This window comes from Theropithecus gelada, chromosome 8 (genome assembly GCF_003255815.1).
Source record: "Theropithecus gelada isolate Dixy chromosome 8, Tgel_1.0, whole genome shotgun sequence".
Lineage (NCBI taxonomy): Eukaryota > Metazoa > Chordata > Mammalia > Primates > Cercopithecidae > Theropithecus > Theropithecus gelada.
Window position 1 is genome coordinate 69,548,864 of NC_037676.1, and position 15,008 is coordinate 69,563,871.

At 34.8% G+C, this 15,008-nt stretch overlaps 1 protein-coding gene across 1 annotated transcript in view; it reads right to left on the reverse strand.

Moving 5' to 3' along the window:
* ARFGEF1 (ADP ribosylation factor guanine nucleotide exchange factor 1) overlaps positions 1-15,008 on the reverse strand; it is a 144,865-nt gene that overhangs the window by 66,562 nt on the left and 63,295 nt on the right. Inside the window, exons 8-14 of the mRNA XM_025395254.1 lie at positions 14,010-14,185; positions 12,710-12,843; positions 8,431-8,665; positions 4,070-4,169; positions 3,815-3,954; positions 3,595-3,703; positions 2,725-2,926 (exon numbers count right to left, since the gene is read on the reverse strand). Of these exons, the coding sequence (XP_025251039.1) occupies positions 2,725-2,926; positions 3,595-3,703; positions 3,815-3,954; positions 4,070-4,169; positions 8,431-8,665; positions 12,710-12,843; positions 14,010-14,185 (1,096 nt within the window). The remainder of the gene's footprint in view (positions 1-2,724; positions 2,927-3,594; positions 3,704-3,814; positions 3,955-4,069; positions 4,170-8,430; positions 8,666-12,709; positions 12,844-14,009; positions 14,186-15,008) is intronic.

Genomic DNA, 15,008 nt, shown 5'->3' on the forward strand with positions numbered 1-15,008 from the left:
GCAAGAGTTCTTAAATGGTCTCCCTATCATCTCATGTTGCCCATATTCTAATGCACCCTTCAGGCTGCCTGCAAAGTCCTATTTACAAAACAGAAATCTGATGATGCTACTCCTCTGCTTAAAGTCCTTCACTAGCATGCTAGTGCCAAGAGGAACAAGACAAAAAGTCCTTTACATGGAGAATAAGGCCTTCTGTCATTTAGATCCAACTCAATGCTCTCATCTTACCTCCTGTTATTCCCCCTCCACTCTGCCCTGCCATGCTGAACAAGTGCTCAGATGTCCTCCCTTTCCTCTGCTGCTGCACATGCCATTCTCTCAATCTGGGATGGTCTTCCTGATTCTGTCTTCCCAAAGGTTCCCTTGTCAAGTTCTCATCTAACCATAACCACTTAACATTCATAAAATGAAACACTTTTCACTAAGCTAAACATAACCCTTCCCCCACCACCCCTAGAAGTACTCACTTACAGGAAGAAACACAATTTTAAATAATTATAATAGTAAAACTGTGACAAACAGATGTATTCAAAAGGTAAGAAAATAACACAGTAGAAGTAACTAACTTAGATGGTCATAATATATCTCCTGGGAAAGGTGACCGTGGAACTATTCTGAAGAACAATTATATCTTTTATAAACAATAAGAAAAAACATCCCAGAGAGGAGGAGGCCATACTAAAACACAAAAGCACAAGACAGTATTATATAATAAATAGTTCTGCATTGTTGGAAAGTGAGATGAGATAGAAAAGTGGCAGGAAATGAAGCTTAGAGTCCAGCAGATCCAAATCATGAAGGTATTATCATACAATCAAAGAAGCTTTGGTTTTATTCTCTAAGACAGCGAAAAAACAGACTTTCATTCAAGAAAGGTTACTCTAGTTAAGTGTGAGAAAAGACTGAAGAATGAACAAAACCAAAGAAAAAGGTAAGCCAATTGAAAGATTATACTAGTTGAGGAAATAAATAATGATGATTTGATTTGCAAGACTAGCGGTGGGAGATCGAGAAAAGAGAACAGATTGCAGGGATATTAGGAAGTAGAATCACCAGGACTTAGTGACAGATTAGATTCGAGAATCTAATCCTATGAGGGGAAAATCTAAGCTAATTCCCAGGATTTTAGCTTATAAATTTGGTAGCATGCTGGGGTTACTACCATAAATAAGAAATACAAAAACAACAGGCTTTTCTATTTGTCTTTTGTTTTCGTAGGAGAACTAAGGGGTTGATGTTGGAAAAGGGCTGAGGAACAGAAACCTGGCAATGCTAAGATGCATGCAGGAAGAAAGAAAAAAACAGCCCGTAAGGCTGAGATGGCATAGTCAAAAAGGTAGGAGACAAACAGGATAGACTGGTGTCATGAAACAGTTGTAGACAAGTATACTAGGAATACAGCTCCATGAAAGCATTCTCATCAATAGCTGTATTAAGCAGAAAGCAAGTCCAGCTGCTGAGAGAAGGACTGGGAGACTTCCACTTTGAAGCCCTCTGATTACTCCTTCTCATTTCTCAAGTATTTCAAAATAAGCACCTTGGCAGTACTTACTCTGTATGACACTTTTATAAACCTTACACAGTACTATTTTTAAAAACTGCTCATGTTTAAACTGTAATCTTGAATCCAAGCACCAGTGCCTTCATGGTGCTTGGCAATAGTCCCAAGTACCAAATATGTGTTTGCTGGGTGACCAGCAGCATTTTAATATGCATATTTGTTTACACATACTAGACCAAGAGCCCCTCAGAAAGAAGGGCTGTTCCATGTATCTAGTTTCCCCAGGACCTTGCATAATATCTGGAACAGATGAGACTTTAATAAATACTGACCGAACAATTAGAATTAATGCAGTAGTGACAGCTATTTCCTGAGGCAATTTTGTAAGATTTTGTAATTTTAAAATAGAATATATGTAAATTTTTGTTGAACTGTTTTTCATATTAACACTGGAGAAAAAAGACACCCGAACATTCACAAAAAGGCACTGCTTAAGTATCAGGAAGAAATGCTTTACAGAAGTAGCAAACCAAGTAAGAACACACGGGAATTTTTAAGTTTGTAATAGTTAGATTCATGGAGACAGCAAGCAATTTCATTTTTCCTTATGGCATCTCTTTGAAAAAAGAGATGGCCAACAAGAGAAAGGAAGGCAGCATGGTGGTATTCACAAAGGAAATAGTCCAGAAGCAGGCAGGTATCACAAAGCTTAGTGGGAAAACTGATTTCACAAGATTAGGATCTGGTACACTAGCCAGGCTGGAAAGAGAGGTGATCACCTTATCAACATATAAAAATGAAATCAATAACAAGAGTAGTACAATTGTAACCCAGCAGGAAAAAATGTAAAACCTATAAAGGAGTACTGATAGCTATTAGAAGTTTCATATTTTAAATGTTTTGAGTTGTCACATGATTAGAAAATATAATGGAGGATTTCAATAATGAGCTAAACAATGCAAAATTGCACAGATGTTACTCATCAACAGCACTTATAATATGGTGACAAATTAATTTATATGACAAGAGTGGTTGGGCATTACAGGAATCTAGTTGGGCTAGACTGCAATGAACATGGGGGGCTGAATAGGAGCCTCGTGAATTAGATCCATGAGAACTATCCTCCATTTTACTCATTATAAGGTGATAAACCCACGGCAGGGGTGGCACCATACTGGCAGAGAGATACTCAGTAACATTTCTCCTTAAGCTGTGACACTTACAAATCTATTCCTTGTTCTATTATTTCTTTTTGTTGCTTTAGGACCTCAAATTGTTCTGGATTATCGGTGCCAGACATCTGTGTACTGTAGCTGCCTATTCCTGATGATGATGTTGACTCCAGAGAATTTAAACTTCCATATCTGTTTATTGTCTCAGGGTGTTTGATTTCACTCATCTCTTGTTCTGAGGGTTTTTCCTGACCTGAAAGAAGAAAATTGATAGAGTACATTATTCTATCAAAGAAAAAAAAAAGTGTAAGGGCAAACAAATTCTTGAATAAGGCAAGGCATTTCAATGTCGCTTAGATATCTATTTAATACAAAATAACTATTAGGAAACATAATAAACAACATACTTTGATATTAAAACACACTGTAATTTGTACGTGTATAGTCTGCACCATTAGGAGGAGTTCTTTTTGCAGTTGCAGTGCTGAGTATCCACTGGATTTCTGCTCTCAGCTCATTCCTCATGAGGAATTGTTTTCGATAACACCAGTGTAGCCCTGCAGCTATGAGTTTTTCTCTGAGTGAGGGTAAACATCAAACACAGATGAACAATTCAACCTTCTTAAAACATACTGCCTTTTATACGTTTCCTCTATAATTATAATACAAGAAAGTTGCATAAATATGCTTCATTTTACATAATCAAAATATTTCTAAGAAGATTCAGAAAAAAATAGCTTGGATAATTAAAGTTAAAACTTTCACAATTTTAAAGCTAGTTATTTAACTCACAGAGAATGCTTCCTCATCAGTTAAATGAATAAATATGTCATGAAATTGGTTTAACAGCATCTGCAACTATCCTGCAAAGTATTATTCACTTAAAATGACAAAGAATTACAACTCAAAATATCACCTTACCAAGAGTTGTCTGAGAGTTGGGATTCACATACTGATCCTTACTCCATTCAACCATACACTTCAAAATCGACACTAAGCATTCTAAACCTTTTTTCCTCAGGCTCAATTCCTACAAAGTAATTCAAAAACACATTTTTTTTTTTTAAAAAGGTCTTTTAAGGAAAATACATGACTCTTTCCTGGTAAAGTTTAAATTTGAAAATGTTTTTAAAGTTCTTACCTGAACATTACTCATACCAAGTTCTTGACTGCCCCTTCCTTGAGCAATTTTTGATAGATCATTTACTAGTCTTTCAAATATATTGGCCGCATTTAAGTCACAGTCATAGTTTACATAAATATCCACTACACTCTGAGCATCTGTAACAATATAACATTAATTTCAACAAAGTACATCTAGGATGTGAGTACATTTGGCCTTTTAAATATCTAATAATAAGAAAGGGATAGTAAAAAGGAGGGTAATTTAAAATACCTGCACAAATCCTCGTCAGTGTTTGAATAACCATCCATTTGTGATCAAATGAGCTGGTAGAAGTTTCCAAAATGTATAAGAAAATTTCTTTAAAGAACACCTGTGATTAGGAGAAAACTTCTGTTTAAAATATTGTTTATAATTCATATGTGTGATCCCTTTTTAAACATCCCAAAGCTGTAGAGCAGATATTAGCACCCAGGCTCCTATGGAGTTCAACTCCTTTTGAGTTCCATCTCTGAAACCTCAGGACTAAAATATCTTGGGTAAGTGACTTAAACTTGCCCTTCTAGTTATCAGTACTGCAATTCACACTGTTGTATTTTGTTCTCAACAGAGCTGCTACAAAAGAAATATGCAAAGATTTAGAGTTCCTCCAGGTGATAATTTCTTGAACCCTTTTACAGAATATAACTTATGCTTTTTTAATCCCCCTCGAAAAGCATAATTTATACTTCTGTTCATCAGTTATATTTTTCAGAGACATTCTAGTACTGAGAGGCCTAACTGTTCATAGATTTAAATGTAACTGGTACTCTAATGAACACAATAAAAACAATCTAAGTCTCATACGGTTTTATTTTTCTAATTACTCACGAAAGTGAAAATCTCTACCGTTTGAAAACTACATGTCAACTATTTCTCACTACTCTTTACACCAAATAATCAAGCAATGAGTTAATCAACCTAATGAGATAAATTTCAATTTAACAGATAAGAATTTTCACATTTAAATGTATTCTATAAAAGTGACTTTAAGAAGGAATGACTGAAAAAAACAACATGTTAACATTTATGAAACATATGCACTATGAATCCAGAAAATCACATTTATAGTATCTCCCCCTAACTGGATTAGGTACCCCTGTAATGTGATTTTCTCTCACAAAACTCAGCAGACTTCTATTTACTTATTTAATATCAGTATCTCCTATAGACTGTAAGCTTGAAGACAGTAATGACCAGGTCTTTCTTGATAAGAATCATGTCCACATTGCAGGGCACATAGTAGGTGTTCAATAAATATTTATGGCAACATGGCCATAATTCCTAAAAACTGCATCAGGGTACCCCAGAATGCTGTAGCAAACTCATGAGGGTGCCATGAAAAAATTCTGAGGCAAAATTCAGAGGGAGATACATCTGTTGGATACCTCGAAAGACTGCTCATGGTTTCAATTAGATAACACTACATTCCCTTCAATGACATCATTATCTCTGCAAAGCTGGGTTTTGGTCATTGCTATGACAAAAAACCAAGTACTGAACGAAAATCAATGAAGTACAGGAATGAGGGGGACAGTGTTCAATTCCAAGATCTAAGAAGCTGTGTGCAGTCTGTAATAGGCACACACATCCCAGTGGTAAGTAAGTGTGGTTAAGAATAAAATAAAAACATTATTTTTCTTTTACTTTATGCAGACTATTGTCTTTGAAATAGATAGTAGGCTGTGAAGACAAATATCCATTAAGTTGTTTGGCCCTGCCTGCTTAATAAATAGAACATAGAACTGGAGGTATTCCTCTGGCCTAAGTGCAACTTTCATGAAAAGTCAGACTCTAACAGTGTCATGAATCAAAAACTTTTGGGATTCTCTGATTAACGAAATAAATAACATAGACTGGAAGAGAGAGGAAAGAAAAAATTTTAGCTGTTATCTACGGTTTATCAAATTGCACTAATAAGCAAAAGCCTATTGCCGTAATATAAGATACTATGCCTATCATAATAGGGGCTCTAAAAAAATCAACCTTTTAATGATTTATTGAGCACCTATAATGTATGTATGTGGAACAACAGCTCTGTCTTAAGTATGCTGTCTTCACATATGTTTTCCTGAAAAGTTGTACATAAACTGTTTCTTCTGGAATAGATATATAATTTAAGGCCCATGAAGAAATCACATCACAGAAACTCTGAAGTGAATATTCTCATAAAATGAATCTTCATGTAACAACAATCTTAATTTTGTTTTGCAAATTTAGGTTTTCATAGCTGGGCTTTCTCCACGTTCAGGTGTTTTTGTTTTGTTTTGTTTTATTTTGTTTTTTGAGACGGAGTTTCACTCTTGTTGACCAGGCTGGAGTGCAATGGCACGATCTTGGCTCACTGCAACCTCCGCCTCCCAGGTTCAAGTGATTGTCCTGTCTCAGCCTCCCAAGCAGCTGGGATTACAGGCATGCACCACCACACCCGGCTAATTTTGTATTTTTAGTAGAGATGGAGTTTCTCCATGTTGGTCAGGCTAGTCTCAAACTCCCGACCTCAGGTGATCCACCCGCCTCGGCCTCCCAAAGTGCTGGGATTACAGGCGTGAGCCACTGTACCTGGCGTTCAACTCATTTTTAATTTGAGTGTGTTTAACATTTTTGAAAGTATATCTATATTTATCTCATTTTATCCTCATTATCTCCCCGAGGGACAGTAAGGAGTGAAATAAACCTAAATTTTAAAAATTAGAATATTACAATAATTTTGTAATGAGAATCTACCATCTACAAATTGACAAGAAATTTCTTAAAGTTTTTCCTTTCAAATTCATTTTTGCCAAGTCAAATTTGCTGTGCAAAAATAGTAATCTCAACTTAAATAATTTTTGATATCTAGATCTGTAAACAGTACCTACAAAAGCAGAATCTCAGTGTCCAAAAAAATCTGTAATTGGCTACATAAAGTATTACAAAATTTTCTAATGCCAACTTAAATGTCTCATCATCAAATGGAAGACTTCTGGTTTTTTTACAAAAGCAAAAGTTCCAAACGTTTTTTAACTGTCTTTTATTTGTAGTTCCTACAGATAATGGGGGAAAAAACGATCTAAAAATGGCAACTCTTCCTAGTTAAATGCTTTGTATCATTTTAACAGACATATGGCAAACTCTTAAAACTTGACATCACATATCACATAGGCACCAAAAATGGTTTCCTGTCCAAAACTATGGCCCAAATTAAAAAGCTTTTCACTTAAAATGCCAAGGCCTAATTCTGTTTCATTCTCGTAACAATGTTCTAAATGAATCTTGATAGCTATTACAGAACATTAACATTAAAGGATAATATCACTATTTTAGCCATCGTGAAATTCTGGAAAAATAATTTATCCTTTCTATCAAGCTAGTGAATTATGAGTCTTGAGTTAGGATTAAATATAAAATAAACAAAAATTAAAATATAACCTGTATATCAAACATAATATGAAGGTAAAAACTGACAACATAAAAATGAGTATTTTTAAAACATACAACATCAAAACCAAAACAACATTTCAACAAATAACAAATTGAAAAAAGCATTCATTAAACTGGTAAAACATAAGAACTATTTTAAGTTTTATTTGAAGATGAAAACAAAAAAATCAGAAACTGGTACACCTTCCAAAAAAAAAAAACCACTTAAGGCCGGGTGCAGTGGCTCACGCCTATAATCCCAGCACTTTGGAAGGCAGATGCAGGCAGATCACCTGAGGTCGGGAGTTTGAGACCAACATGACCAATATGGAGAAACCCCGTCTCTACTAAAAATACAAAATTATCCAGGAATGGTGGCACACGCCTGTAATCCCAGCTACTCAGGAGGCTGAGGCAGGAGAATCACTTGAACTCAGTAGGCGGAGGTTGTGGTGAGTGGGGATCGCGCCACTACACTCCAGCCTGGGCAACAAGAGGGAAACTCCATCTCCAAAAAAAAAAAAAAAAAAAAAAGAAAGAAAGAAACTGGTACACTTGCACAACACATGCAGACACGATTGAAAAAATCCCTAATTTAGTTCTTCTAATTCTCTGACAATATTTTAGAACCACATGATTGTTATTCTATTTCCAAAGATCCTGGGAGAAAACTTTAGGAATATATACATTAAAAAAAAAAAGTACAAAGCAAATATTAATTTTTTTCAAATATCCTAAAACAGAACCCCAAAATATAATGCCCCTCAATCACATCTTTTAAAATGCCTAATACTTATAAATGGTTTAAAATAATGGCGATGCAGTATATATTTGGAACTTTCTTTTAAGATAAACAAAAGTATTATAATATACCACATAGACAATGGCAAAGCTATTGTGAGGACCAAATTAATTCAAGAGAGCAAGAACCATTTATTCAACTAGTACAAGTTCCTTGAGGACAGCAGCTGCATCTTATTTCATTTTGCATTCTTAGTGCTTATCCAGTGCCTAGTACTTCGTTGGCACATGTTAGTTGAACAGGTGAATGAAAAAACAGAAGTGCATGGCAATATACAAAAATTATTTCACATTCTGGAGACCTTTCCAGTGTATTCAAATCTGATTTAACGTGAAACAAATGAAATATCCAATAGTAATATTATATTTCAATGCCTAAATGCAAAACATACCTCAATTTGCATCTTCAGATGTGTTTTGAAATTTGACAACAAAGTAAGAAATATAGAAAGAGAAAGCTCGAAAACCTCTGGAACAGAAGAGACTCCATTTTTTGAGAGTGCAACACAAAGATACTGCTTAATAGCATTAATAAACATCTCATTTGTCCTGAAAACAGGTCCTGCATTCTGCAGAATGGATAGAAGTAACTGCAATGAAAGAATCTTGGATCGGAGTTCATGAGACCTAAAATGTAAAAAAGAACGCACAATATATGAACAAGGTTGGCATTATAGTAATAACAAGTTGTTCCAAAAATATTTCCAGATACACATTTCATAAACTTTGTAAATGGAGAGGAAGAGAAAATTCTATAACATAAAAAAAGTATAGTACATGAACAACTCAGCCACTAACAACAGGTGCTTTCACTGATGTTCCCTTGAACCATGTATTTATAATTTCACAAACTTTTAAAATTTATTTATTTATTTTGAGACAGAGTCTTGCTCTGTCACCAAGGCTGGAGTGCAGTGATCTCAGCTCATTACAACCTCCACCTCCCGGGTTCAAGTGATTCTTCTGCCTCAGCCTCCCAGGTAGCTGGGACTACAGGTGCCCACCACCACACCCAGCTAATTTTTTGTATTTTTAGTAGAGATGGGGTTTCACAGTGTTAGTCAAGATGGTCTTGATCTTCTGACCTCGTGATCCACCCACCTCGGCCCCGCAAAGTGCTGGGATTACAGGTGTGAGCCACTGCGCCCAGCCCACAAACTTTTTAAAAAGAAAAAAAATATTCACAAATATTTAACATCAACCCAATGTTTTACTGGAAAAGAAAAAAAACCATGTGAAGATATATGCTGTGTTCCTTTCTTTCACAACCATTCTTCTCCTTACAAATCATCAGCAACTTCTCAGATTAAATGCCATATTTAATATTAATACACAACCGTTCCAATGGACTTTTTTCTGCTTATGCTACTCAGAAATCCTAAACAACTAATAAAAAAGTTTTGGTTGCATTAACAAGTGACAGCACTAATTCACGCTTACTTTTTCAGTAACCATTTAAAGATTTTTTTTTCTTTTGAAATAAATATAGAGGTATTCAGAACAATTAAAAACTTTAAGGCCAGGCATGGTGGCTCATGCCTGTAATCCCAGCACTTTGGGAGGCTGAGGCAGGTGGATCACTTGAGGTCAGGAATTTGAGACCAGCCTGGCCAACATGGTGAAACCCCGTCACTACTAAAAATACAAAATTAGCCAAGTGTGGTGGTGGGCACCTGTAATCCCAGCTACTCGGGAAGCTGAGACAGGAGAATCACTTGAACCTGGGAGGTGGAGGTTGCAGTGAGCTGAGATCACACCACTGTACTCCAGCCTGGGTGACAGAGTGAGACTCCGTGTACAAAAAATAATAATAAAATAAAATAAAAATACAAACTTAAAATAGCTTAGCAACTTATTCTAAATAATTTTGTAATGAAAAGCTGAAAAAGTAGTTTTTGGCTTAAAATTTTTAATTTTTTTCCCAGTCAATATACTGTGGCATGCTTCTGATCACTACCTAGTGTTTTAATTGTTTGATTTTGCAAACACAATTTTCCTTCCATTGAAACTGATCTCTTAAGCCCAACAGACCAAGGACATTGATCCCGGGCAACATTTCAAATGCAGAACACACCAAAATGCTCTAGCAGATGGTTTTTTTTAAAAAAAAAAAAAAAAAAAAAAAGTAGCCCAAATGCTACTTTCAGTCATATTTACACTATATAGTAAACTTAACTGCCCTTGATTTCCACCTGAAAAATTTTATGGTTATAAGTGTCAAGCAATTCAAGAAGCTACATAAATCTAATAAGGAATTGCTAATTTCACGTAAATGGGTATCACAAAAAAATACTACTTTCTCTGAAATAAAACTGAAGCCAATAATATTATGGCTCATTATTACACAGTCATGTTTCTAAGATGGCCATTGCCCTGAATCTTCCTTTGAATCTAAAAATATGTGCAGCAAATACATAATTACCAAAAAAATGCTTAGACAAATCAAGTTAGAGACAGCGAGAACTAAGACTTCAAATAGCTACAGGGAACTACAAATTAACCCACCATCTCCCCTCCCTGTTCTAGTCTTCCAAGGCTTAAATACTACTTCCTATTCTAGCTCACATTTATCACCTATTATGCTCAATTCCTATTGTAATTAAATCCTGCAGCTTACCATTCTATAACAATGTTTGTTCTAAGTATGTTTTATATTTGTATTCCCACTTAATAAAATATCTTGTATACTGTACATGCTATAAAAAAATGGATTTATTCTTGTATTCATCCATTTATTAAATACCTACTGTGTACACGGCAATAATGAATGAAAAAATGATTAGACAACTGTCTTATGACACAATAAGTTATACTTCTGAAAGGCAAAAGAGGCTGGAAATATCAGGTCTGCAGTTTTTCATGGGGTAGTTTCAAATTATGATTCAGGCTTAAATAAGAACATTTCCTGGATCATCATTTTAGCAAGACCAGAAAATATAAAGGGGAGCAAAGACAAAAAAAAAAAAAAAGAAAGTTATGTAACTACAAAAGCTTGACTTTTGGCCAAAAAAGAAAAAAAAATCATTAAAGACAGAAAACTACACATTCTTTTGGAAAAAGAATAGCTTCTAAGGGTGTATTCAGTATTCAATTCCATTGTTTAACGACCCTGATAGTCAAGTCAACAAGGTCTTCAAACAAAATTTCCTAATATTTGGTTTAAACCCACTAAGTATAAGGCTTGTTAATTTACATTATTCCTCATAAGAATCCTTTGTAACATTAAAGATTGCATCTTTTCAAAACCAGATCACTCTTTTTTCAGGGATAAACTCTTCCCTACCCCAAGTACTCCTCAAAATTCATATTACTTTCCTTTGTGTCCTTTTCATTGTCAGCATTTTAAAGAATTTCTTCTTTTCTGTTTCTAGCATTCTTTCAAATCACAATTTTTACATTTGATTTGGAAAAAAGCATCTGAGGCTTTAATGGTCAATAATATTTTTAAAGCATGGCAAAAATGGCCTTCAGCAATAATACCAAATCTTATCTCTTTCTTAAAGTAGGTCTTCACTGATTCAGAATGAGATGTTAAAACTGCTGATTTTTGAATGAGACTTTTTAAAATTCAAAACTGTCGATTTTTTAATGAGATTTTTGAATGTTCATTTCTCACTTAGGGTTTGGGTCTTAAAAGAGATTTTATGATTTTAGGCTTCTGGGTCTAAAGGATGTTTCTCCCTGAACTGGTAGAATCTGACAAAATTAAACAAATATAACAAATGGAGTTTCCAGATATGTATGAAGTTTTCACAGCAACTGTCTCTGGTCTGCTCAGTTGGCACTTAGAAACTGAAACACTCTATAGAATTTTTTTTAATTGAAGTACTGTTGCCTTACATCTCTATTTCAATATCCCTTTCTTAAAGTTATGGTCTGCTCCAAGGTTTCTTTCTCCAGAAAGTTCTAAAATTGTCATACTGCAATACATCATGCTGCAGTATTAGAGAGGCGGGCAACTCATGTAACTTCCAAACTCAATCTCAAGAGTAATTAGTTACATTTGAATCATATGACAGATACCTGACCATTTACGACTTACAAAAATGGCACTTTCCTAGGGTTTAATCTAACATATTTCATGAAAATTAGACAAGTGGCTCCTAACTCAAAGTTCTTCCTGATCCCAATAGAGAAAGATATCATCCTAGGGCATTTTGTCAGACCTTAATGAATATGCATTATCTTTCATTACAACTTTTAAGATCTTTTAGGTTTTATTACCTTTTGACTGGCAGTTTTTAGAAACCTAGGACTGGGATACAGGGTTACATTAGCTCCAAAGTTACTTATATGGAAATAAGAATTCACTAATTCATTCATTTGATAACACTTACTGAGCCTCTCCTATGCACCAGGCACTATTCTAGAATGCTGTCATACCCTTTAGGAAATAGCATAAGTTATCTATTCCAGCAATGTTGAAACTTTTTGTTTTTAGAAAATAGTATAAGTCACATACCCTTTAGGAAATAGTGTAAGTTATCTACTCCAGCAGTTTTGAATTGTTTTTCAATACTTTTTTCTTAAACGTAAAATACCTCCCCTCCACCCAATTTTTTTTATGGTTCTATAGGACAAAAAGAACAAAAGAAAATCCAAACATTACCTTAACAGTAACTTTCAAGCCTAAAAACCTCTATTTGTCAGGCAAAACAGTTAATAACTTACTTTGGATCTGGCGGTCCATCTGACAGTGGTTTCATTGACAGTTTACACAATGACCTGAATACTAGAAAGGCATCCTTTTGTAAAATGTGGGAAAACTTAGCACCAGGTGAAGGTCCTGAAGAATTTCCAGATTCCTAAACAAGTTAACACACCATGAAAATTTTAGAGATATTTGCCCGTGTAAAATCATTTCAGCCTTCTACTGTATTTCATTCAATTAACTAACAGGTGGAGATTCCCCCACTATTGGAAGGGGAACCAGATGAGGGAATCTGCCACATTGTTTTTCTTTTATACTCCACGGACCACACCCAACAATAAATACCTTTAAAAATGCACTTTAAAAATATTCCCTATGAATAAACCAAATAAACTCTTAAAATTTACCCAGCTCATACTATTACTGACAAAAAAACTGATACATCATGCCTGACAAGATCCTATCCAAAGACTAAATTATACTCCATACTACCTGTCATTGACTGTTTCATGCTTTTGTCCTATTTTATTTTTTGTCTTACTGTGGGCAAACATAAACTGAAGGTCAACCAAGTCAAGAAAACCTACTCCTAAATATGGGACACTTAGTGTAGGACTCCTTTACCTAAAAAGGCAGATTTTTACACACAGAATATAGGGTAGGAAGGAGGAAAAGAACCTGTCATTACCAAGGTACTGATTTCTTTGCAGCCCTAAACAAAGGTTAAGGTGAAGTTCCCTAAATTTCTAAAAGTTTTCTCACCATGCAACACAGGTTGAGTTACCTGAAATGCTTGGGACCAGAAGTGTTTTGGGTTTCAGATTTTTTTGGATTTTGGACTATCTGCATTATACCGATTGAGCATACTAACCCCAAAATCCAAAATGTGGAATTCTCCAATAAGCATTTCCTTTGTGTATGACCTTTGAGTGTCATCTTGGCACTCAAAAAGTTTTGGATTTGGAGCATTTTGAATTTCAGATTAGGAATATTCCACCCATTCCGGAATTATCTTGTGAATATGTAATAAGAATGTTCTTATTAAATGTTAATTCAATTCGTAGATGGGTGTGGAGAAGATGTAAATATAGATGAGACATACCTTAAAGTTGGAAATATAACTATCAAAATATGAAGGGGAAAAAAATCGCTGTAATTTATATAAATGAAGGAAAAAAAAACACCCAATTGTCTTATTTCCCCAAACTAAATAAAATCAGGCAGCAGCATCAGCTGAAAATACTCATGACAAGGTGCTGGCAGCCTATAAATTTGTAAGATTAACAGGATTTCTCCCCCTCCCCATCCCTCCATTTATACCTGAGTATCATTGGAAGAGACTGACAATCTATCATCAGGTAAGGATGGTGTATATGCAACAGAAATTGGTGTTCCTGGAATTCCATTTGCTTGAATATTTTCACTGTCACTACCATCCTCTATCGTTCCAATGTTGCCATCTGCGCTTGCATTTATAGCAGTCCCTTCTCCCATATCTAAAATGATAAGAATAAAAACCATGCAAATATATCTGACTTAACCGAAGTGTATTTAAAAAGCATACAGTACTTAAAATGAAACAGTGGCAGGAAAGCAATGTGAAGTAAAATATGTATTGGCACCATTTAAAGGTTAGCATACTTACTACTAAATAAGTATGCATCTGGCATACTTCCAAATACAATCCTTAAGTTGCTCTGGCAATGAAACACACTTAGCTGATGAAAGGCTAACCAGGATGTGCCAAAACAGAAGCTTACTTTTAGTCTATATTAGCATTTACTGAACTGGGTTTTGATGAATGCTAATGACTTGAGATGTGAACACAAATTCCTCGAAAAAATATCTCATTGTCAAATTAGTTCAGGAAATGCTGGGAAATAGGTTTCTTTATTATAGCCTTTAAGATGCTAGTATGTACAAAACTCTCCAAGTATATACAGTGTGCAGTGTTTCCAAAATTTATTTTACCATAAGCCCCCTTCCCGTTTTTAGAATTCCTATGAATATCTAACACTCTATGTTCTCTGGAACACAGCCAGGGAAATAATGACCTACACCACTGAAAATTTTTCACTAGGTCACTTTGAGTGATCATACTTGTAATTAATATAAACAGAAACAAATGACTTATGGTAGAATAAACAGAGATAATGAAAATAATACCAAGTTCCAGAACTACTCTAGGTATAATGAAACTCTTTCATGCTACCAATTGAAAGAAAACTATAAGATAGTATGAGAGACACAAGCTGTACTATAAAGAACACAGATTCTGAAATATTTTTAAAGACCCGTATTTCAATCATGTCTTCACCA